This window comes from Schistocerca serialis, chromosome 6, assembly GCF_023864345.2.
Source record: "Schistocerca serialis cubense isolate TAMUIC-IGC-003099 chromosome 6, iqSchSeri2.2, whole genome shotgun sequence".
NCBI classification, from domain to species: Eukaryota; Metazoa; Arthropoda; class Insecta; order Orthoptera; family Acrididae; genus Schistocerca; species Schistocerca serialis.
The window spans coordinates 471,407,079-471,433,412 of record NC_064643.1 but is presented as its reverse complement, the minus strand read 5'-3'; the positions used below and the strand labels follow the sequence as shown (position 1 = coordinate 471,433,412).

Here is a 26,334-nt window from a genome sequence, read left to right as displayed (position 1 = left end):
CTTTTTGTACCTAAGATGGCCTGATGATGGTATTTGATGGTAGCGGTTGCCCATATTTTAATGTTGCACTTTGTACCCGTCTTTAGCTATCACAGAACAAATGTTTTGTAAATGTCTCTTGAAGAATATTTTAACTATAGACTGCGACTTTTTGTACGTAGATGGCCTGAGTATGGTATTTGATACAGAAACCAGTAGTCATTAGACAAAATAATTTTCGCCACTAGCTTAAAGCATTTATTCTATTTCTTATTGTATTGATCGCTGTTTCAAGGGACACTATGTCGGAATATGTAATATGTCAGCTCTTCAAAACCAGTTTCAATATCTTGTATCCACTTGCAACGAGGTGATTTTTGCGCTTGATACGTTGAAAAGTACCCTCACAGTGCACTTCCTTCATTCATTTTGTTCAGGTAGCCAGAAACGATCAGCTTTGGTCCACTAATGGCTGCATTTGCTGCCTCTATTTTCTAACACAGTTCTTCATTGCTTTTCTTCCAGCATTCATTCCTCTCCTTTGAGAATTCCAAAACGGCTATCTATTTTTGTCAAGCCTAGGCTTTCAGCTGTGTATGAATGTTATACATTTATAAAAGGGTGAAATAAGTTGTTTGCTTCACATTTCTAACCTCACAACACTCGTACTGAAACGTGCTAACTTACTAACTACAGTTCTCTTATGTCATGTATAAGGAACCGTCAAATCAAAACAAGGCAGGTGGAAAAAAGGTAAGTAAACTGATTATTACTTCAAAAGTAATCGCAATAACTCTTGATAAAGTTACCCGAACCTCCACCCCCCCCCCCCCCCTCTGCGAGATAAGACGGTCAATGTCTTCACCGAAGTGGCCGAGCGGTTCTGGGCGCTACAGTCTGGAACCGCGCGCGACCGCTACGGTCGCAGGTTCGAATCCTGCTTCGGGCATGGATGTGTGTGATGTCCTTAGGTTAGTTAGGTCTAAGTAGTTCTAAGTTCTAGGGGACTGATGACCTCAGAAGTTAAGTCCCATAGTGCTCAGAGCCATTTGAACCATTTGAATGTCTTCACCACAAAATGTTTCCAGATGCTCACGGAGTCATAATTGTAGTCAGGCATGCATCTCCTCGTCGGAAGTAAATCAACGGGCATGAACATATTTCGTCAGGGCTCCAAAAGTGTGAAAATCGCGTTGGCAGAGACCGGGATTCTATGGACGACGTGTAAGTGCTTCCCAGTGAAACGTCCGCAGCCGGCCGAAGTGGCCGTGCGGTTAAAGGCGCTGCAGTCTGGAACCGCAGGACCGCTACGGTCGCAGGCTCGAATCCTGCCTCGGGCGTGGATGTTTGTGTTGTCCTTAGGTTAGTTAGGTTTAACTAGTTCTAAGTTCTAGGGGACTAATGACCTCAGCAGTTGAGTCCCATAGTGCTCAGAGCCATTTGAACCATTTGAAACGTCCGCAGCGCAGTCGAAAGAATAGTCACACGAGCTCCGCGTTAACCATAATGACTTTATCTCTGACGCAAGGGCCCACTGCTCAATGACTTTCTGGAACATGGTGGCACGATTAAGGCACGTCGGTACGTGGACACTTTGCAAAAACTGAAGCGCACCATCAAGTCCAAAAGCCCAGGAAAGCTGACGTATGTAATTATTTTGTTGCAGGATAATGCCCGACCACATGCTGTCAAGGTTATTTCGGCTACAGTTCAGATGTTTCACTCGGAAGCCCTTACAACGTCCACCCAGTCCCGATCCCTCACCATGCGATTTCCAGTTTTTGGAACCAAGAAGAAAAATATTCGTGGCCTTCGATTGGCTTCGGACGAGGTGGTATATGCCTGGGTGCAATTACAGTTCCATAGGCAACCGAAAACACTTTTTCATGAAGTCGTTGCCCGTCGTGTCACAGTGGGGTGAATGTATTAATAGTTACGGTGATTACCTTCGAAATAATCAATAGTTTATTTATTTTTTTCGATCAGTATCGTTTGCATTTGACTGTCCTTTATATTTTGATACTGGACCCTAAGAATCTTTTAGCTATAATTTTAAAATGAGAATTCTAAATTAAAACTAAGAGGAAACTGTATGAGTTCATGTACAAGAAGTGAAATTTAGACCTATGTGATTCTAAACTCCCATAAATTGTTCAGCTCACTTTTCAATATTAACTGTAGCTATTTTATGTATTATAAACATGTGTTGATGTCATCGGTGTTGATTCGATAGGAGTTAGTTATATTTCCGATTAACATTTTGCAGCATCAAGGCAGTTCGTTCGTCATTTGAAATGTAAAACAGTAATCATTTTCAGATCTACATGCTGTTTTGGCAACTGCGAAACGTAATAATTCATGTGCCAAAAGGATGAAAATTATTAGTCTTAAAAATTTCATATATCTTATTTCTTTAGTGCTTAGGAAGGAAGATAGGTGTTTTGAAACATACTTGATTTGCTTCAAATCCCCCACGACAGGTGCATAAAAAAAGGCGGTTGGAATGTAACTCCAAGAATTAATGATCATACGGCTTCTGAAAATTTACGGTATTTGTTTCATTTTAAAATGATTTCACCGGCTCACATTTTAATTGTGTGCTGTTTGTTCTTCCGATAGGTTTCAAGTAACATTTCTGGGATATTTTATAGGGATAGCGCCTCTGTTAGGAAAGTGTAATTCTTATAAATATTACCCATTTCACCTGGTTTTCTTGTATTTTCTACTACGTAACGGAGAAAACTGACGGAAGTCATAGGGCACGGCTACAAAAGCTACGTCGATGCAATGAAGAATACTAAAATCACATTCTTCGCGTTTCTTGAATACAAATAAACAGTATACAAAAATGACATGTAATAAAATGCAGATCAAGGACCACCCAAAAACTTCATTTAAGAGTAACGAACCATTTCCAAAAACCATGGAAGATAAAAATTCATTAACAGAAGATGCAGACACATAAATAAAACTTAATCATTGAAAATAAAATAAAAAAAAACCTCGTACCTACAAGCATTTGCGCAGCTGATTCAGATACTTATAGTTACATTCTTGGAACCGAATTAGAGATACTCTGTGTCATTAATGGCCATTTGAGTGGACATTGCGTCGATTCAGAACAAACAGCCTTGTTTGTTTCTGAGAATCTCAGCCGAGGTGAGAACGATTGATAACAAAGAATGTTTTCGCGACAGGGCTCATTCACAGCAAATGGACGAAGAAATTTTGCCTCAACAGTCCAACTTCTCATTAATTTGGACGCGAACGCTGCAACCCATTTTCATCAGTGCTTGCAGAACGTACGGAAATACTGAGGTAGGTTCGCTCTTCTTACGGAGACTTAGTTTCACATCTGCCTCTACGTCACGTAGATTACTGAGGTCCCTTTTTCTTTGTAGTTCATGCGTAAGATCTCAGCCAAATCTCAAAGAGCTGAGAGAGGGGCGAGGGGGTTTCCAAAATGGGAATGTTTAGGTCGGGATTATCAACAGAAAGGAAAGAAGGAAGATTAGTGTTTAACGTCCCGTCAGTAATGAGGACATTAGAGGCAGAGAACAAAGTCGTATTGTTTCAAGGATGGGGAATGACTTGACCGCGTCCTTTCAAAAGGATCATCCCGGCAACTGCCTGGAGCGACTTAGGGGAATCCCAGAAAACCTGTGTCGGGATGATCGACCGCGTACTTGAACCATCGTCTTCCCGAACACGAGTCCAACGTGCAACCCACTGCCCCACCTCGCTCGGTACAGTCAATGGAGGACTCCCGAAAACTTATCTGGGAACTAAGGAATATATCCTGTTTTTATTTTTGCTTTTGGAACAAGAAGCCCCTGGCAACAATGGTTCAAATGGCTCTGAGCACTATGGGACTCAGCTTCTGAGGCCATTAGTCCCCTAGAACTTAGAACTAGTTAAACCTAACTAACCTAAGGACATCACACACATCCATGCCCGAGGCAGGATTCGAACCTGCGACCGTAGCGGTCTCGCGGTTCCAGACTGCAGCGCCTAGAGCCGCACGGCCAATTTGGCCGGCCTGGCAACAATGTTAAGGCCTATTGAGTGCACACATATATAGAGGGTATACTGGATGTAAGTGCAGATTCTTCTGTTGGTGACTGAGGACGGTGTACTGAACAACATTACATCAGTATTTACATCATTTGCAGATTAATAATTATAACTATTACAAGTCGTGTATTTTTAGGTTCGGTAGTACATCCATGCGCACTTGGGAGAAACAAGCCATTAATGCAAATTTTAACATGGGCAGCAAGATGTTGAAGTGTGGAAGCGTGGAAGCAAAACAGTTGGTCTATACTTACAGGACAGTCGACTTAGAGGTGCAGTTACGACCATGCAGGAAACTTCAGGTCGTAAAGTCTGAGACGTGTTGGTGGGAAGACTGTTCGACTCAGAAGATACAATCAACAAACTGATGTGTGTACATATTGAGGTACCACATGTAAAAATATCTGCAGTTATAGTCGTCACACCCTGTGTATGTCTGTCAATGTGTGTAATAACAGAACACACTCTGTGAAGTGCTCGACATGTTTAGCAATGTGTCTCACTGATTGTTTTGAGACTATGTTCCATGACGAAAACTAGTGCGGTCGGTTCTGGAGCTCGATTCCTTGAAGCCAAATCCTAGAGAACTGGATGTGGAACAGACGGATTCCCAATTGGGAATATTTGGGAGCAAATTCCTAGATCCATCATTTGCCTTATAAACATGGGAAACCTCCTCTTAACCTTTATAGGAGCCACAACTGGATCTACTTTTAATTAGAGTTAATAATTAATTATTAATTATGTATTAATTACAGTTAATAATTAATTATATATCAATTTACATGTAATCGGGGGTCGGTAAGAGCAGGTCTGCCGTACTTCTCTAACAGTAAGGCCATACTATCAGAATGTCCCACGCTACAATACAAACTAACATATTAAAAGGACAACGAAGGACTTTTTGTAATTCTGTTTTTAATGCACAACAAAGGGACGCTCGCCCAGGTGCAGAAAAGTTGGGGAAGAAATCGACAGCTAAAATTCGAAAAACCCATGCACCTGAAGTGATTCTAGGAAACTGCGTGTTTGAATTACTGTTATTGTGAAACGACTCCAGCGACCTACTCACTTCACCACATAGCAAGATATAAAAACTGAAAGTCAGAGAAGAATGTATCGTAAGAATATCTGTCGTCTACTAGGAGGTACCAGTGTACAAAATGACCGTCGCTGACAGTATTATACTTCTACCAGTCAAACTGTCTGAAAATAATTCAACGTGAATAACGCAATGGGATAGCCTTGCTGTCAAAAATTTAGTTTTATAGTTTATTATAACCGAAGGATCACCAAAGAAAAGCGGTTGTGCATATATCATTGGCTGGAAAAAAAATATTTACAAATGTGGGAATAATAACAGGTGTTGGAACATTGAATAGAGGGAACAGACACACAGAAGTCACTTCCTGAGGACGTATACGATCACTCCCCTGTTATTTATGCACGAACAACTGGAACAGATCAAGGGAGAGTAGAAAGTGATAACCGTCGGCAACTAGATCATAAAAGGTGGGGCAATAGCGCTGCTGTAGGAGGATCAGAAGAAAAACTGGTCGTGGTCTGTTCAAGAACGTATCGAGGCATTGGCATGAAGTAATTTCGGCTAACTGTGGAGAACTAAAAATCATGACGGCCGGCCTTGGATCGCGTACATACGAGATGAAAACCTTAGCCACTGAACCATGTCACCCGCACATGAAAGATTAGAAAGTCGATAATTACATACACAGATCGGCACGAATTCGGTCGAAACCATGTAAGAGATTTCAAGTTCGCCACACAAAATAAGGACATTCGCCACATAATTATCAAGTGACCATGAACAGATAACAACAAATTAGGGATATGTAGCAAATTTCGAATTTCCTATTTGAACGATTCCAGGCGGATTGTGAGACGACAGAACAAATAACATCATCTGCACAAATATGTGTTACATGAGTGTGTAAAACACTGTAGTTCCTCAGATGCTATGTGAGGCACAATGGCACTTAACGAGTATTCAGTCGGAATGCACTCAGAATCCACATTGAAATTAAAGAAATTAAGTACGTAGGTGCTGATGAACACGCAGATATCAGAAACAACACGAGAATTTAAAACGTGCTTAGATCAGTAGATTTTCCTTCAGACGTTAACCTAACACAAAGTTTAAAAAAACCCAGAGAGATAAGGATTGTAACAAAGAACATACCTCTTTTTATAATCAAAAGAATGCAAAGTCAGGCCTACAGTTAATCACAGTTATCAGATGCCGAATAGAATTGAGGACAAAAGAAATTTGTGGCACAACCTGACTAGAAGAAGGTTCAAATGGCTCTAAGCACTGTGGGACTAAATTTCTGAGGTCATCAGTCCCCTAGAACTTAGAACTACTTAAACCAAACTAACCTAAGGTTCAAAATGGTTCAAATGGCTCTGAGCACTATGGGACTTAACGTCTGTGGTCATCAGTCCCCTAGAACTTAGAACTACTTAAACCTAACTAACCAGAGGACATCACACACATCCATGCCCGAGGCAGGATTTGAACCTGCGACCGTAGCAGTCGCGCGAAACTAACCTAAGGACATCACACACATCCATGCCTGAGGCAGGATTCGAACTTGCGACCGTAGCGGTCGCGCGGTTCCAGACTGTAGCGCCTAGAACCGCTTTTTTTTTACGATAAAAACGTTACAGCTAGCAAGACAGGAACCGCAAATCATAACAGACGTTTTCTCTTTTTTTGTAGTTCGAGAGTTATTATTAATTTTTTATTTTATTTATTCATTTATTTATTTTTAATTTTTAAAAAAAATTTTTCATTTTTATTTACTTTTTTTAATTTTTTTAACAGTAAGGAACTGAAAACTCTTAAGTGCACTCGTTGCGTCGAGTTGGGGACGCACATAACTAAAACCATGCTAATAGGTGTAGAAAAAGGCATAAAGATAGAGAGCAAAGTGCGGGGCGAAGGAAACCACGAAACAAAACTGAAGGGTGGAATCCATACCACCATCAACCAGTGCTACATCTTGCACCGGATGGGAAAACTAAAACTGCGAAGACCTTTTCGCACCGGGGACAAAAAGAGGAAATGGGGCAAATACTGCTACAGAGTGTGAGGGTTCACAACGAAACTCTATCTGCTATATCATCCAGGTATGACTTCTCGTAATGATGAAAGTAGATCCCACGTTGTACCGTGTAGTGTTCTATCATCGTATTGTAATTTTAGCTTCTCTTACCCGTGATGTTCCAGCTTCGTGGAGGGTCGTGGAACGCAATCCACAAAAAATTGGAAAAATATTGTCGATACTTTGGTTTACGGAGGATCTTGCAATGTCGTTCCTGGAAATAGTCCCAAAAGTCTAAAGTGCCCTTAGTGCCGTCTTGAAACAAATAATGCACTGCATGTCCACGAAGCCACGTCATTGCATTAGTTTTAGTGCGTGGGTAATACGTTCCAAAAAAATGGCGCTGAGCACTATAGGACTTAACTTCTGAGGTCATAAGTCCCCTAGAACTTAGAACTACTTAAACCTAACTAACCTAAGGACATCACACACAGCCATACCCGAGGCAGGATTCGAACCTGCGACCGTAGTGGTCGCGCGGTTCCAGACTGTAGCGCCTAGAACCGCTCGGCTACTCCGGCCGGCCAAATGCAGCAACTGTGACTTTCAGTTAGTGACAATTATTTAAATTTCTGTCAATTTCGATCTTAAACTGCGTAATCTTCAAAATACAACAGATATCTGAGTAACAAACAGAAAATACAGGCTATTTACAGGTAACTTTTAGTACCGTAACTTTTTATTCTTATCTAAACACGATTTATTGTCGATGGGATTTGCAACTACTGAGGACACAAAAGGAATAACTGCACATTAAACCCCACAGTCACCAACGAGGTTGTCTCTAAGCCGCTACCGACACTCTACGAGTCCATAAAGAGCAGCATAAAACACCATGTGTTAGCATACGAGCCCTATCTCGCTGTAGCTACCAGAGTGTGATGTGAAGGGCTGCAGCTCACATCGGTCAGGAAGCTATAACACCAAGATCATAAACTAGTGCTGCCGCGTAGCCCGGTCCTGCGAAAATTTGCATTGTGTTCGCGGCAGCATTGCGCCGTCCTATGCCTCCGATAGAAATATAGGGAAACATTCATGCACTCAGGACGAACAAAACATGTAGAGTCACATCACCGTCGTGCTCGGATTTGTCAATAAACGCAACTGTGCGCGCTCCGGCATTCCAGCGAGAGATTTCCTCAAGTGTTACGTTCGAGTTACGTCAACAGCTGTATGAAGACGAGCAAAAGAATGAAGAGGCGTTTCCTTCGAAGCATTTTTCACTTATCTGAGGAACGTAGCGGCCGTGGTGCCAACTTGTGAGGAGGCGATCACCTGAACGCTCGTACTGCAGAAGTAACTGAAGTCTCACAAGGAAAGGCTCCAATCCGACATGTCGAAACCTACGCTGAAATTTTTATTCGAAAATTACGCCGAAAGAAACGCAAGGTCAAAATTTTAGCTGCTAAGACACAATGCATGTATTTTTTGAAAAATGTTTAAAATTGCCAAATTCGTAGCTCGCCAGAAGTCTGGAGGAGTGTACACCCTTGCTGCAGCTGTAGCAGGCAGCTCATGCCCCACACATCGTCACATTTCCTTAGCTGACTGCATATTGATAAACAGATAACATGGCGCAACGCGATCGTAATTTATAAAGCGAGTTTCCCTTGACGCTTTCTCTGACATCATCTACATCTATATCTACGTGATTACTCTGCTATTCACAATAAAGTGCCTGGAAGAGGCTTCAATGAACCACCTTCAAGCTGTCTCTCTACCGTTCCACTCTCAAACGGCACGAGGGAAAAACGAGCACTCAAATTTTTTTGCGCGAGCCCTGATTTCTCTTATTTTATCGTGATGATCATTTTTCCCTATGTAGGTGGGTGGCAACAGAATGTTTTCGCAATCGGAGGAGAAAACTGGTGATTAAAATTTCATGAGAAGATCCCGTCGCAACTAAAAACGCCTTTGTTTTAATGATTGCCACTCCAATTCACGTGACACTATCTCCCCTACTTCGCGATAATACAAAGCGAGCTGCCCTTCTTTGTGCTTTTTCAATGTCAGCCCCATATGATGCGGATCCCACACCGCACAGCAATACTCCATAATAGGGCCGAAAGGCGTGGTGTAAGCAGTCTCTTTAGTAGACCTGTTGCACCTTCTAGGTATTCTGCCAATGAATCGCAGACTTTCGTTTGCTCTACCCACAATATTATCTATGTGATCATTCTAATTTAGGTTATTTGTAATTGTAATCCCTAAGTAATTTGTTGAATTTACAGCCTTCAGATTTGTGTGACTTATCGCGTAATCGAAATTTAGCTGATTTCTTTTAGTACTCATGTTAATAACTTCACACTTTTCCTTATTCAGGGCCAATTGCCACTTTTCGCAGCATACAGAAATGTTATCTAAATCATTTTGCAAGTCGTTTTGATCATCAGATGACTTTACAAGATGGTAAATGATGGCATCATCTGCAAACAACCTAAGATGGCTACTCAAATTGTCTCCTATGTCGTTAATATAGATCAGGAACACTAGAGGGTCTATAACACTTCCTTGGGGAACGCCAGATATTACTTCTGTTTTACTCGCTGACTTTCCGTCTGTTACTACGAACTGTGACCTTTCTGACAGGAAATCACGAATCCAGTCGCACAACTGAGGCGATACTCTGTAGGCACACAGTTTGGTTAGAAGACGCTTGTGAGGAACGGTATTGAAAGCCTTCTGGAAATCTAAAAATATGGAATCAATTTGACATCCCGTGTCGATAGCACTTATTGCCTCATGAGTATAAAGAGCTAGTTGTGTTTCACAGGAACGATAGTTTCTGAAACCGTGCTGGCTATGTGTCAATAAATCGTTTTCTTAGAGGTACTTCATAATGTTCGAATACAGTATATCCAACGCCCTACTACAGATCGTTGTTAGTGATATACGCCTGTAATTCAGCGGATTGCTCCTACTTCCCTTTTTGGGTATTGGCGTGACTTGAGCAATTTCCCAGTCTTTAGGTACGGATCTTTCTGTGAGCGAGTGGTTGTATATAATTGCTAAGTATGGAGCTATTTTATCAGCATTCTCTGAGAGGAACATGACTGGTATATAATCTAGACCGGAGGTCTTGCCTTTATTAAGTGACTTAAGCTGCTTTGTTACACCGAGGATATCTACTTATATGTTTCTCATCTTGGCAGTTGTTCTTGATTGGAATTCAGGAATATTTACTTCATCTTCTTTGGTGAAGGAGTTTCGGAAAACCGTGTTTAATAACTCTGCTTTAGTGGCACTGTCATCAGTGACTTCACTATTGTTATCGCGCAGTGAAAGTATTGAGTGCGTCTTGCCACTGGTGTGCTATATGTATGACCAGAATCTCTTTGGATGTTCTGCCAGATTTCGAGACAGAATTTCGTTGTGGAAATTATTAAAACATCTCGCGTTGAAGTATGCGCCATATTTCGAACTTGTGAGCAGTGTCGCCCCGCCGCGAGGGTCTTTGACGGCGAGTCTGGTTCGAATTTTTGGGTTTAAAATACCGGACGCCAAAGCACGGTGGGCACCTGAACAGTGGGTCGGTTTTGGTGCAGTGGTTCTGGAGGATGGAATTCCGCGATGTGTGCTAGCTACCAGCAAGAGGACGGAAGTGGGCCGGGGATATCTGTCGCACGGGGCCCGAGGCTGACTGTCCAATTAATACTGCTGGCCGACGCAACGGCTTCGGGAATGAAGTGTACCTTGCTGGTCTACATTGCTAGACGGTGAAAAGATAGCTGTGAGCAAACTTGTTTTGTGAGTAAAACTGAAAGTGTAGCTTTTGGTACTGGGTATTACGTACTTCTTGTTTGATCAGTGTAAGGTGAGTCTGACATTATGTTACTGGAAGTCAGTTGAATTTAATCCTTTTTTTAAACTGCTGCGTCGCTTAGCTGGTCTTATAATTCAATTTTGAAAATGGCGAATGTGCAAATAGTGATTTGTTTTGCCAGTTCTACTACAGCTGTGGCTGTAGTGGCAAAAAAAAAAGTGGTGAGTAGCTTTGTTTAATTATTTCCGTCCTGATAGCATGCACTTTAACGACGGCTGTTCTGTCCAATGGTATCTACCCGTACATGGCACACATTGGGGCTTTAGTTTACTTGGTCAAGCGACAATATTGTTAAAAACTTGTGGTTTATTCAGTGTTGTGTCGCAATAACTACTGTACTATTTATTAAAGTATGCAGTGGTGTAAATGAAGTATTCTGGTATTTAAAGGGATCACCATACTCAGGTTAAAACTTGGCGGCCATAAATATTTTTTCGAGTAAAGTTAATATTTTAATATGTTATTTGTTGATAACCTATTTTGGGGCTGTGTGAATTGGAATTTTTTTTTATCGTATGGCTAGGGCCCCTCGTCGGGCAGGCCGATCGCCGGGCGCCGGTCTTCCAATTTGACGCCACTTCGGCGACCTGCAGTCGATGAGGATGATAAGATGATGATGATGACAGCACAACACCCAGTCCCTGGGCGGGGAAAATTCCCCGACCCAGCCGGGAATCGACCCGGGCCCAGAGGATTGACAATCCGTCACGCTGACCATTCAGCTACCAGGGGCGGACTGTGGAATCTAATACTATTCAATGACGGGTTGAAACGCACTAATTGCAGTTGAAATTTGTTTCGGTTCACTAGCAGCCGTCTTCTAACGGCCAAGTGTTTGGACTCAGTCGTTTCCTGTAGGTACTTACCTTTCATTTGCCAATTGTATAACTCGCTCGTCTGGAGCGGCATTTGGCGGGTTTGCTAACCATGAACGTGTAATGGAATTTACCCCTTTAAATAGCTTGGCTTCGAGTACAGTCTTACGCCTTTATTTCAAAGCGTACTCAAGGTGTATTTTTCATTCTTCACTTGCGACACTTTGTTATTTATATAATTGTAGTATTCCGATTACAAACTTCTGTCGTACTTCGCTACGTCCTTGTGTTACAACAGTGCCGAACGGGTTCTCATCCGAGATCTTAGTTTGTTCTAGAACGGTTTCCGGGTGTCTTGTACGTTCCGGTAGTCTGTGATTGGACCGGTGTCTGTGAGGGGTCAGAGCCGGAATGGAATAAGCTATGACCTGAGGGGTAGTGAAATTTTTACAGGGGTAGCCGCGCTCTCTTGAGCGCCTAAAGTGCGCGTCATATATCTTGGCGGCCGAGTTTAGGTTCGTTCTGCGCATCTGACGTCACAAAACACAGTCAGCCAATGAACAGAGAACGACGTTGCCAGATCTCGACAGCAGTGCAGAGCACGGACGAGTGTCTTCAGTTTTAGAAACGTTCAGTCATAAATAAAGTAATAGAACAAAAGCAATGTCTTGATAGCAGACTTTCTTTTACAGAAAGTTTGGAAAAAGCATTCTTTATACCAATTGCTTCATATTCTATTAATTAATTAAACCAAACAAGCAATAAGACTCCTAATTCAGGCGATAGCAAGGAAAGGTGTTTGTTTCAATCTCACGAACTGCTTTTTCGAAATAAAGAACAGCAGTAATTGTTTATTTCCTATTATACTTCGACGAAGCGTGAGTAATTCATAGTCATACCAACAGTGTTTATAAGTAGTTGCATGAGGTGTTACAGTCCTTATGGAGTTACACTGTTCGATGAGATGAGGTAGCGGAACGGTTAGGGTGTTGGGCTGCCAAGTGAAAGGTTATGAGTTCAAACCTTGTGTGGGGCTTAATATTTTCTTTATTTAAAAACAATATTGGAGTGCCTTACTTCACGAATTTTATTCGTTTGAATTAAATTTCTAGTGCTTTGCCTCTTCATTAACTTTTTCGCTGCTGCAGACATGTGCTCCCCGCATTCCGCGCTGTGCGCGATTTTGTCATCACTGCACTTCTCGCCTGTGCAGACACATGGTGTTCCCACTGCTTTGAAACACTTATCATTCGATTTCACAAAAACTATTTGGCCAAAAAATTTGATTTTTACATGTCTTCTTGCCTGTTACCTTCCCCCCATAAATGACTTAATTTTGTTTTGATGTGCAGCATTAAATGTAGTAAACCATTGCACGAAATTTTGAAGAGTTAGCAGAGGTAAAAGTCCATAGCGTATACTTTCCGTATGGTCGATTTTAGTTGCCACAATGTTGAGAATGAAATGTGGACAAGATACATAAATTTCATATAATATTTACTGTATAACAATATCTCATTTAATTTAAGTACCACATAGGTGTCGTATGTAATATTGAGAAATATTCCGTCTTCCGCGACTGTAATAAAAGTTTTATATACACATGGCGCGTTTGGCTTTATTTTAAAGCACTTCCATCGGTGAAAGGTATGGCACATACACAATGGTATTCATGTTCTATTTCTTGTTTTTGTTCCACAGTCGCAGTTTTACCAATGGTATTGAAATATATCCCTCTTCTGCAACTGTAATAAGCGACTTATTTAGACCAGACACGTTTCTCTCTTTTGAAGCATCATAAGAGGACTGTATTTTGTGTCCTCCATTGCCAAGTCACCTTTCGTAGTTTTGTGCTGCGGTAGCACAATATTCAACGTTTGTGTTGGCTCATCAGTGTTTTAGCAAATAAATGCTGTTTGTGTGTGCCACACACAAAATTATATTTGACATAGCTCTGAGCACTTCACTGACAGACGGTATATTCAAGTCCTAATGTTTTTGTAAGTCCACATGTATTTTGTCTACTTCCTTTTGATTGATTGAAGTGCTTTAAAATAAAGCCAAACGTGCCCAGTGTAAGAAAAACTTTTGTTACAGTCGCGAAAGGTGGAATATTTCTCAATATTACATACGACACTTATGTGGTACTTAAATTAAATGAAATATATAGGTATCTTGTCCACATTTCATTCTCAACATTGTGGCAACTAAAATTGACCATACAGAAAGTATACTCTATGGACTTTTACCTCTGCAAACTCTTCAAAATTTCGTGCAAAGGTTTACTATATTTAATGCTGCATAATAACTGCGTTGAACATCGAAACAAAATTAAGTCATTTATGGGGGGAAGGTATCAGTCAAGAAGATAGGTAAAAATCTAATTTTTGAGCCAAATAGCTTTTGTGGAATCGAATGATGAAGAGTGTCAAAGCAGTCGGAACACAATGTGTGTGCACAGGCGAGCAGTGCAGTGACAAAATCGCCCACAGCGCGGAATGCAGGGAACACGTCTTTGTAGCAGCGAAAGGGTTAATGCGGCCGTGGTGGCTTTACTTCATGAACTGCGCGCTCCCCCCTACACGTAAGCTTGCGGACTATGCTATACTATGGCGCTGCTTCTATTGGCGCGTGCGTCGTGTGCAACTGGCAGCGCAGCAATCTCCAGCGTCTGGGCGGGCATGCGCGAGCCGCCAAGATAAAAGAATTGAACTATAGTCACGGTACGTGCGGCTCCCCCCCCCGTCAGAGGTTCGAGTTCTTCCTCTGGCATGGGAGTGAGTGTGTTTTTGTGTTTTGTCCATAGCGTAAGTTAGTTTAAGTTACACTCCTGGAAATTGAAATAAGAACACCGTGAATTCATTGTCCCAGGAAGGGGAGACTTTATTGACACATTCCTGGGGTCAGATACATCACATGATCACACTGACAGAACCACAGGCACATAGACACAGGCAACAGAGCATGCACAATGTCGGCACTAGTACAGTGTATATCCACCTTTCGCAGCAATGCAGGCTGCTATTCTCCCATGGAGACGATCGTAGAGATGCTGGATGTAGTCCTGTGGAACGGCTTGCCATGCCATTTCCACCTGGCGCCTCAGTTGGACCAGCGTTCGTGCTGGACGTGCAGACCGCGTGAGACGACGCTTCATCCAGTCCCAAACATGCTCAATGGGGGACAGATCCGGAGATCTTGCTGGCCAGGGTAGTTGACTTACGCCTTCTAGAGCACGTTGGGTGGCACGGGATACATGCGGACGTGCATTGTCCTGTTGGAACAGCAAGTTCCCTTGCCGGTCTAGGAATGGTAGAACGATGGGTTCGATGACGGTTTGGATGTACCGTGCACTATTCAGTGTCCCCTCGACAATCACCAGTGGTGTACGGCCAGTGTAGGAGATCGCTCCCCACACCATGATGCCGGGTGTTGGCCCTGTGTGCCTCGGTCGTATGCAGTCCTGATTGTGGCGCTCACCTGCACGGCGCCAAACACGCATACGACCATCATTGGCACCAAGGCAGAAGCGACTCTCATCGCTGAAGACGACACGTCTCCATTCGTCCCTCCATTCACGCCTGTCGCGACACCACTGGAGGCGGGCTGCACGATGTTGGGGCGTGAGCGGAAGACGGCCTAACGGTGTGCGGGGCCGTAGCCCAGCTTCATGGAGACGATTGCGAATGGTCCTCGCCGATACCCCAGGAGCAACAGTGTCCCTAATTTGCTGGGAAGTGGCGGTGCGGTCCCCTACGGCACTGCGTAGGATCCTACGGTCTTGGCGTGCATCCGTGCGTCGCTGCGGTCCAGTCCCAGGTCGACGGGCACGTGCACCTTCCGCCGACCACTGCCGGCAACATCGATGTACTGCGGAGACCTCACGCCCCACGTGTTGAGCAATTCGGCGGTACGTCCAACCGGCCTCCCGCATGCCCACTGTACGCCCTCGCTCAAAGTCCGTCAACTGCACATACGGTTCACGTCCACGCTGTCGCGGCATGCTACCAGTGTTAAAGACTGCGATGGAGCTCCGTATGCCACGGAAAACTGGCTGACACTGACGGCGGCGGTGCACAAATGCTGCGCAGCTAGCGCCATTCGACGGCCAACACCGCGGTTCCTGGTGTGTCCGCTGTGCCGTGCGTGTGATCACTGCTTGTGCAGCCCTCTCGCAGTGTCCGGAGCAAGTATGGTGGGTCTGACACACCGGTGTCAATGTGTTCTTTTTTCCATTTCCAGGAGTGTAGATTAAGTAGTATGCAGGCTTAGGGACCGATGACCTTAGCAGTTTGGTCCCATAAGACCTTACCACAAATTTCAAATTTTTTTTACATCTAATCCATTGAAACTATCGCTAATTGTGGTGTCATTGTAAGTGTATATGTCTTCCGTAACGGATTTCAAGCCCGTAACTTATTTTGCCAGAATTGTGTAGTAGTTGTATTAACTAAATTTCTGAGTTAAGCCCTACTTAGTAAAGTGACTGTCTGTATCTTTGTAGTTTCTCCTTCTATTTATCGTCACAAGATGGGCTGATTACTCCGAGCCGTTGAGCTATCTAAGTTCTTGATATCCTACATCCGTTTTCTAATTAATTGTTTTGTTATTAATTAAATACTGAATTGCTAATATGAGCCTACAAGACCGTCCTGATGGATTTAATTTATGTAGCTGTTAAATTGTTTAATTTGTGTAGCTGTCTGAGACATTAGATCAGAAGTGTATGACTAGATAATTTACTAATTTCAAAATTTTCTGTAATTGGCCCAGATTCTCCCTTACTAAATTTATTTGGAAACTAATAAACTTTGTATAGCTACCGAGAGTGGCAGTTACCTTTTATCTTATAGTGTTTGTTCTGGTTAATTGAGTGATTTAAATGTTTCCTAATTTGCTTTCATTGCTGCCTTGGTATATTTTTAAATTAATTGCTAATAAAACATTTTTTCACTGATCGTAAGTTAATTGCTGCCGTGACCGTCTTATGTATTAGTTGCGTTTAATCACTCACTGTTTATTTTACACTGGTATTGTAATAATGTACTGAGAAAGAAGTTGGAGAAAATTTCTCTTTACACCTTGGGGTGCGGTTCTTCCTACCTCCAGCCGTTTGTGTTGGCACCAAAGTGGCGCAAGGTTTCACAGTTACTGTTCCCTCGAATTTGCAATCCATTTAAAATCCATAATAATTAACAGTTGCGTTATCGCTATGTTTGAGCAATGGAGATAAAGGTGAATTAATTTTCTTTGTGATTTCTTCGTCTATGCTTGCTGATAGCATCTGTCGTCGTGCAGGTTCCAGAATTTCACAGTATTGTGGAACCCAATTAATGTTTTCAGCGTTAAAAAGTTGAGATATGAAGAACGTGGTATGCAGTCAAAATTACTTTCGTCTCCTGAAGACTTACATGTGTGTTACTTAATAGTTAATCTTTTGCCATTCATTGGAATGGTGTTAGAAATGGTAAAAACGTTAGAAGTAACAGGAAATAACTCTGACTATTCCGTGAATTGTGCTTCGAAAAATGTCCAGAACAAAAATAGAGTACCTTCCAAGGCCAAAGAAAACATACGCAGTAATAGTTTTCAGTGACAAAGAAAAGGCTGTACATTTTCTGGTTAAACGAAGGGGGGAGAAAACGCTTAAACTTAAGCAATGTGCAAAGCCGGTTTCGTTTCGTAAAACCTGAACATGGATTTTATAAATGGAGGAAAGATTTACATGAAGTACGAAATGTGCGCCAAAATGAAATTCGAGAAAGTGTGAAAGAAAAACCGATCGAAAGATTTAGAACTGGTCGTGAGAGTCAATGCGCCGATAGGGCAATCACGAGAGGCACTTTGAATATTCCAAGCGATACGAACGTTTCTTATTTTCCAGGCTTCTTCGACCTGGTTACACACATTCAGGAATTTGTACGGGAAAGGAAGTCTCAAAAATTACGAAGCTTCTTGTTATCCCCTAAAATGTTGTGTGTAAGGCCTATCAGTCAGGTTTCGTGCAGCAGCATCGTACTAACCCCACTTTATCATTCCGAGCGAAAGACGGAGAGTCGCTTGTGCAGTCAATGAATGCTGTGACACATTCTTATACAACAATGCCAGTGATATGTGTCATTACATTACTGTTTCCGCAGTTTTATTTCTGTCTTCACCAATATCAAGCCAAACTGGGACCTAAATTTAAAAAAAAACAAAGACTGTTTACTTGCTAAAATCTTGTAATAAACGTAGTAAAGTCTGGGGAAATGGGAAAGAATAATTTTGTGTTTTTCATCCGAACCGTCTTCTTACCATTTGCAGAAAATAATTCTTTCCTTTTGTAGAGCTCTTATCCCATACATAACGATACCTCTGTCTTTAGGAGGATTCCGTACAGAACTAATAGTTTGATTAGCCACTATATAAAAGGCTGTCCAGCAGCGTACAGCTGTTTGACAGTATGATTTCCGATAACTCATTGTCATTCCTGGTTGATGAGCGGAACAGTATTGTAAAAGTTCAGTCATTTCTCTGTTATCAGTTTGCATCATCATACATTAAAAATTTGGTCGAATACCCCTAGTACGCAGCAAAATATGTAGACGGCCACGACCATTTCTTACTATGATCCTGTTCTGTCTAAATAAAACTAGTAATATCTGTGTAGTGCCTGAATGCATCAATTTTTCTCTTCTCAGCTGTGCCTGGTATCAGGGAAAGGATTGTTTTCGTCATCTAATAGGCATTTCGCACTTTTGTGACGACTACAAGGAATAAACTACGAACTGTTTCATTATAAGCAAACTAGACAGTTTTGTAAACACATGAAAGTCCCGATTGACGGAAGACGTGTGTAATGTAACGTCATACATTACCTTCATTTTTTTCATTTGCTAGTCACTTGTGTAACAATTACATCTCCAACATTTAAGTTGCCGATGTGAACCGCAAGTGATTCGAAAAATTGATGACTTGAGACCTTTTTTTGATATGGTTTAAGTGCTTAAAATTCGCGTTTGAACACTATGGACTTTGCGCTGTGCTGATTTATCTTCTCTTGCCACGGCTGTGTCTGCTTATTCGCTGATTCACATACTAGGCCGAAAGGGCCGGACAAACCGTCACTATAAGCGGCTCTTCGTGTAGCAAAAAGAGTAACTGTAACATTTAAAAAAAATACTTGCAGTGCTCCCTAGCAGCTAAACTTCTGGCAGTGGCTTTCTTTCGCTGTATTGTTCTCATGTGAAAAAATTCAGGGTAGGTTACAACTTGTTGAGCTGGTCCATTCTCATGTCAGACGTAGCTGTGAAAATCTGGATAAGAAGGTATTTAACGAGGGTGAAGAAGGCTAGAAATGGGCGATGAACGAAATCACCGAGCGCTGACCGTTATCGATACAAGTAAAATGGCCTATATTGCACCAAGTATTTGTTTCAGAGATATACTTACAGGAACCTTTTTCTATTTTAACCAATACTATCCCCTTTAAGAATACAGTACGCACTGTTTCAAATACCCTGTTTGTGTGTGACTCATACATATAAACATGGCACACACACACACACACACACACACACACACACACACACACAACATTTTATTGGGTTTTCCACTTTTTCAAAAAACTTTTTTTTGTAATATTCAGTCTTCTGATTGAATTGACTGCGACGCTACAACTTTTTCTTCTTTGTCACTTTCGCCCGATGTCCTCAACTGTTAGTTGTATATATTCCAATGGCAATCATCTTCTGTAGTTTTTATCCTCCACACTTTCCTCAAGTAGCATAGAAGTTAATTCTTATTCCATGATGACTTCATCGATGTTTATCATCTTGTCCCTTCTCTTTTCAGAAGGAAGATTACGATTTAATACCCTATCGACATCGAGGTCATCAGATATGGTTTCTTATCAGAGTTTTCCAACTGTTCCTCTCCTCGTAGAATCTGTGGAGAGCTTCCTCATTGTTTCATTTATCATTCCCTCTAATTTTCAACATATTTCTGTAACTCCACGTCTCAAGCGCCTTGATCCTCTTCTTTTACGGTTTTCCCACAGTCTCTGACTCACTAACTTACAACTGTCATCTTTTGGCCGGAAATGCCCTTTCAGCCTGTGCTAATCTGTATGAAAACTACCTCGCGTCTAAATTGCATTTTGAGTCATCCAAAAATAACACATTTACCGATTACAAATTTAATGCTATTAAAGTACTTTTGCAAGAAGAATTCTGGAATCTCTATAAACTACAGCACACCTGTTTCTCAGCATGATCTAGAAAGTATATTGGAACACTCTGTGTGAATGTCCAACTTCTGTCGTTCGCCAAGTTATCACTTCAATCGTTTTCTCATCGCCCTGTAGTAGTAGTAGTAGTAGTAGTAGTAGTTTCATTCATCCGTGGATTATGTCTACGAGGATATTCGACATGAGGTGACCCATATACGGAGTATACAGGTGTTTATACAGTTAAATGTCTACTTTGGCAAGGGCAGTTATATAGTCGGAAATCACCGTACAGTATGAACCGTTTCAGCTTTTGCTGAAAGAGTTTAAAAACACTTTGGAGAACTCAAATCCCATAATAGTTTGTAGATGATCAGAGGTTGCGCTCCAGTTAGAAACCTTGACTTCAGCGCTAGTTACCGAATCCTTTGGCCGCCTTAATAAGTGATAATAACTATGATATAGCAGGTGAAAAGATTTTAGAACGGTGTACAATCCGGTGAGCCTTCATATCAAAGATTTAAGAGGCAAACTGATTGCCAACAACAAAATGAAATTAGCATACAGACTCACCCAAAACCACATAAAAAATATAAAGAAGTTCTGGAAAGATAAGAAGGGCAAGACTGTGCCATAGTATTATGTTCTAAGCGGTCTATTATTGGCCAAATTCTGTAATAAAAAATGCTTTCTTCCTTTCCTAAGGTAAGTAAGTTCGTACGCACGTATGTGTTGTATACGTATATTTTCTGTTGTATGGGCGCTCTACCCAGATAGATTAATAACTGAACAAAGTCGAACGAACTGATAGTCGAATAATGTGTATGAAAAGAGGGTTGTCGTGATATTTACGGGATATCACGTGTACGAAAATGAGAATCTGATTGACGTAAGCGTTAACATTTAGTGGAAAAGATACATAAATGTGGAGTAAAGAACAGGCGGGTCCAAGTACGAGCATATAGATTCGCATTTGTGAGCTATAAAGGGCGGAAGAAGGTGGTGTTTTACTGAATTATAGTGAGGAATGATTGATTTCTTGTTGTGAGTACCTAGCACGTCTAACTGCTTTTTATGATTTTCCTGTTCAGTAAAGTGTTGCACCGCTACAATTGTATATCGGGCATTGCGATCAAATATTGAAATCGACGATTGTTAGTAAATTAAAAGTATTAGCCGCACCAGGATATTCCTTCATTTATTGCTCCGATTGTATCTGTACTTCAAATCCCCGATACCTGGCACCACTTTTCACTTGACAGATCTCAACTACGAAGCGCAAACGGCTGTAGGCGCAAACAATAGTTGGCTATGAAGAGACGTTGCCATAGCGACTTTCACAAAAAAAATTGGATACCGTACTTATGCGTTCGTGCGTTAAGCATACTTCTTTGTACGATTGTGTCATAATTGCAATGACGTTTTCGCCAATACAGGGAAATGAAATTATTTCAGTATTACACCACAAACACAGTTCATTTTTTGTTTTAGTATCTAACAGAAAATTGTCAAAATGAATACTCGGAAATGCCGAGTTTGTCAGCTAGTAAACTAATGAACGGCTTGCGATATTACAGTTTTAGGTAACACAAAATATAGTTTGTACAATTTCGCACGTGCTGATGATGGGCATTTGAATGTTTATATCTGTCTTGTGAGTCAAACTGTGTGGCCGAAGTAAAGATAAGTCGCGGGGGAACATTTTGGTAAGGAAATAAAGTAAATAATACGGATGCTATTATAGTAGTAAGCAATGATTAATTTCTGTTTAGAGCTAGAAAGCGATCTACATAAACCTGAACTGCTTCAATGGGTCATAATTTCCCTCTAACAACTAGTAGAAACGGAAAAGTTGTTTGTCGCAGTGGCTCTGGGAGAATCAGAAGTACTGTTCGTTGTTGGCAAGTTGATTGTAGTTTCTGCCCATAAGGTTCTTTGACCGGTATGACGTCGCGCTTGATCGGTTCGCATTAGTTCGTTCGTAGCCTCGTCGGTCGCGGTTTCTGAAGTCTGTGAGTGTGTAGTTCGGTCCGCGTGACAATAACGAGCTAATTAATGATCCGATCGCACTCTTTAGCTGGCAGAAACATGTAGTATACACTTTTAGAGCCGGTTTTTCGTTGTGCAAACATACTGCAGGACCGACTCACTGGTCACAAGACAACGGACATATTCCGGAGAGAATTCCATGTGCGCCATGTTCCAACAAAGGCAACGGTTATACCAATTGTAACGAACCTGGAAACAGCTGGTGTACTGAACAGTAATGGTGGTAAACGCAGACCATCACTGAGTGCAGAAGTTATTGATAATGTACGAAGACGCTTGGGTAACCCTCCAAGAAAATCGTTGCAACGACTGAGCCAGGTTGGTTGGTTGGTTGGTTGATTTGGGTGACGGGATCAAATACCGAGGTCATCGGTCCCAGAGTTTTACGGAATGAAATCGGCCGTGTCCTTTCAAAGGAACCATCCTCGCATTTGCCTGAAGTGCTTTCGGGAAAACACAGAAAACCTGAATCACGATGGTCGGACGCGCGTTTGAACCGTCATCCTCCCGAATGCGAGTCCAGGTGCTAACCACTCCGCCATCTCGTTCTGTGATTTAGCTTGGGGACAGGCATTTCATATGGCTCATAACGGACAGCTGCGAAGATGCAAGCGTCCCAAGACACTGATCTTGAGAAAAGAATGCATTACTGTTCATGGTCTCAAGGATTTCTTGTCCAACAACCACACATTCTCTGCATAATTTGGGCTACATATGAGGCATGGCTCGAGTGGCGGGGCGGTTCTAGGTGCCACAATCTGGAACCACGCCACCGCTACGGCTGCAGGTTCGAATCCTGCCTCGGGCATGGATGTTTGTGATGTCCTTAGGTTAGTTAGGTTTAAGTAGTTCTAAGTTCTAGGGGACTGATGACCTCAGAAGTTAAGTCCCATAGTGCTCAGAGCCATTTGAACCATTTTTTGAGGCATGGTTCCGTCTGTCAGTTTACATCAACACATAGTGGGCTGGTATAAGCCCTCATATCATCTACGAAACATCACTGCATGATGAAAAGGTAAGAGTGTGATGTGCAATGTCAGCTTTGAGGAGTGTTGGCCCCATTTTCTTTGATACGACTGTAGACACTTCAGTTTAAGCGGGCATCTTCAATATACTTGTCGAGCAGCTGGGTCAAATGGCTCTGAACACTATGGGACTTAACTTCTGAGGTCATCAGTCCCCTAGAACCTAGTACTTAAACCTAACTAACCTAAGGACATCACAGACATCCACGCCAGAGGCAGGATTCGAACCTGCGACCGTAGCCGTTGCGCGGTTCCAGACTGTAGCGCCCAGAACCGCTCTCGAGCAGCTGGACGAAGTCGAAATTCCAGAAGGTTATTTCTAACAAAATGGAGCAACGTGTCACACCTCTAATGCTTTCCTGCAACTCGTAACCAGTTTCTTTTGTGACGGAATTATCCCAAAAAATTATGCCCTGATCACCTGACCTCAACTCCTCGCCCCATCCGGAATTTTTCTTGTATGGGTATCTTAAAGACTGAGTGTACAAGAACAGACGACGGATAACTGAAGAACTCCGCGAGAGCCATTACACACAAAATTAGCAACACTGGTGAGGATAAACTTCATAGAACGTCGCGGAATATGGTGAAACGACTACAGTTATGCATCGATACAGGTGGAAGGCACTAACAGAATTTGCTGTGAGGACTTTGTATTTATGTATATAATCTCCCAGTTGTGTATTATCGTCTCCCAATATTGCAAATGAGTCCCATTATTGGTTCAGATGTTATGACATATTAAAGTAGTTAAGGTTTATACGGACTGCAATGTGCTGTGTGCTGTGTGTTGTGGTTTGGTCTGTATGACTGCACGTCGTGACAGCGCTGCTGCTGGAGCGCACCAGCTGCTGTACTTACAGAGGTTCGCCGTTGGTTGGCAGATCCTGCGGCTTGGGCCGGTCTTCGCCACTCTTCACCGCCAAGCTGCAACAAGCGACGTTCACGTTAGCTCTGTCCCAGTACAACATGAGTCTCTCTCTCTCTCTCTCTCTCTCTCTCTCCACACACACACACACACACACACACACACACACACACACACACACACACACAATAAACAAACAAACAAACACACACACACACACGAACACACGTACACACAAGCTGAAACTAATATTACACTACCGGCCATTAAAATTGCTACATCACGAAGATGACGTACTACAGACGGAAGAACATGCTGTGATATGCAAATGATTAGTTTTTCAGAGTATTCACACAAAGGTGACGCCGGTGGCTACACCTACAACGTGCTGACATGAGGAAAGTTTCCAACCGATTTCTCACACACAAACAGCAGTTGACCGGCGTTGCCTGGTGAAACGTTGTTGTGATGCCTTGTGTAAGGAGGAGAAATGCGTATCATCACGTTTGCGACTTTGATAAAGGTCGGATTGTAGCCTATCGCGATTGCGGTTTATCGTGTCGCGACATTGCTGCTCACGTTGGGCGAGATCCGATGACTGAGCAGAATATTGAATTGGTGGGTTCAGGAGGGTAATACGGAACGCCGTGGTGGATCCCAACGGCCTCGTATCACTAGCAGTCGAGATGACAGGCATCTTATCCACATGGCTGTAACGGATCGTGCAGCCACGTCTCGATGCCTGAGTCAACAGATGGGGACGTTTGAAAGACAACAACCATCTGCACGAACAGTTTGACGTCGTTTGCAGCAGCATGGACTATCAGCTCGGACATCATGGCTGCGGTTACCCTTGACGCTGCATCACAGACAGGAGCGCCTGCGATGGTGTACTCGACGACGAACCTGGGTGCACGAATGGCAAAACGTCATTTTTTCGGGTGAATCCAAGTTCTATTTACAGCATCATGATGGTCGCATCCGTGTTTGATGACATCGCGGTGAACGCACATTGGAACCGTGTATACGTCATCGCCATACTGGTGTATCACCCAGCGTGATGGTACGGGGTGCCATTGGTTACACGTCTCGGTCACCTCTTGTTCGCATGGACGGCACTTTGAACAGTGGACGTTACATTTCAGATGTGTTACGACCCGTGACTCTACCCTTCATTCGATTCCTGCGAAACCCTACATTTCAGCAGGACAATGCACGACCACATGTTGTAGTTCCTGTACGGGCCTTTCTGGATACAGAAAATGTTCGACTGCTGCCCTGGCCGGCACATTCTCCAGATTTCTCACTAATTGAAAACGTCTGGTCAATGGTGGGCGAGCAACTGGCTCGTCACAATACGCCAGTCACTACTGTTAATGAACTGTGGTATCGTGTTGAAGCTGCATGGGCACCTGTACCTGTACACACCATCCAAGCTCTGTTTGACTCAATGCCCCGGCGTATCAAGGCCGTTATTACGGCCAGAGGTGGTTGTTCTGGGTACTGATTTCTCAGGATCTATGCGCCCAAATTGCGTGAAAATGTAATCACATGTCAGTTCTTGTATAATTTATTTGTCCAATGAATACGCGTTTATCATCTGCATTTCTTCTTGGTGTAGCAATTTTAATGGCCAGTAGTGTAAATTGTAATTAACCCAGACGTGGTTGCCGAACATGCTGTAGAAAGAAGAACTTTTATGGAAACCGAATCACAGAGCTACTGAAAAATTTATCCCGATTTTAGACCAGTATTAATAGTCATCGTACTCAGATCTACCAACTCTTATGTAATGGAAATAATTGAAGCCCCTATGGCCGAAGGCGAAATGAAAGGCACGTACTGTACACAATGTTGTAAATTAGTCGATTGGTCTCAACTTTATAAGCAATATGTCCGATATGGGCACCCGAACGCAACAGTCGCATGACTGGTCAGGGTAAAAACGAAGTAAGTCTATTTTAATGAAACTTCAGAAAACGCGATTTTAATGTTTGAACTGCGATTACAGCAATATTTAAGTACATAAAATAGTTTTTATTTCATAAATTAAACGTTTTGGGTGTATCGAATGTGGAGATAGCGTTATTGGCAACCAGCTTGTCCCCAGAAATAAGTAATTTCCCAAAATGGAGCCAACGTCACTCTGTGAAGGGAAAGAAACGGGTAAATCAAGTGAAACATACGCAATAATTCCACGAATCGTCACGACTAAACGAATTTCTGGCTGCGGTAACACAGCGACAGTACGTGTATGTAGCTATGGGGTAGCTGATTGTAGAACTTCAGAGCACCAGGATGACAAAACTTTGTCAAGCTTTAAAAATCTTAATATTTTTAGCCTGGAAATTGTTCGATTTACATTAGAGC

At 42.4% G+C, this 26,334-nt stretch overlaps 1 protein-coding gene across 1 annotated transcript in view; it reads right to left on the bottom strand.

The window, feature by feature from the left end:
• Positions 1-26,334, bottom strand: part of LOC126484384 (regulator of G-protein signaling 17) — an 882,604-nt gene that overhangs the window by 53,159 nt on the left and 803,111 nt on the right. The window contains exon 4 of the mRNA XM_050107876.1: positions 23,958-24,023. Coding sequence (XP_049963833.1) covers positions 23,958-24,023 — 66 coding nt within the window. The remainder of the gene's footprint in view (positions 1-23,957; positions 24,024-26,334) is intronic.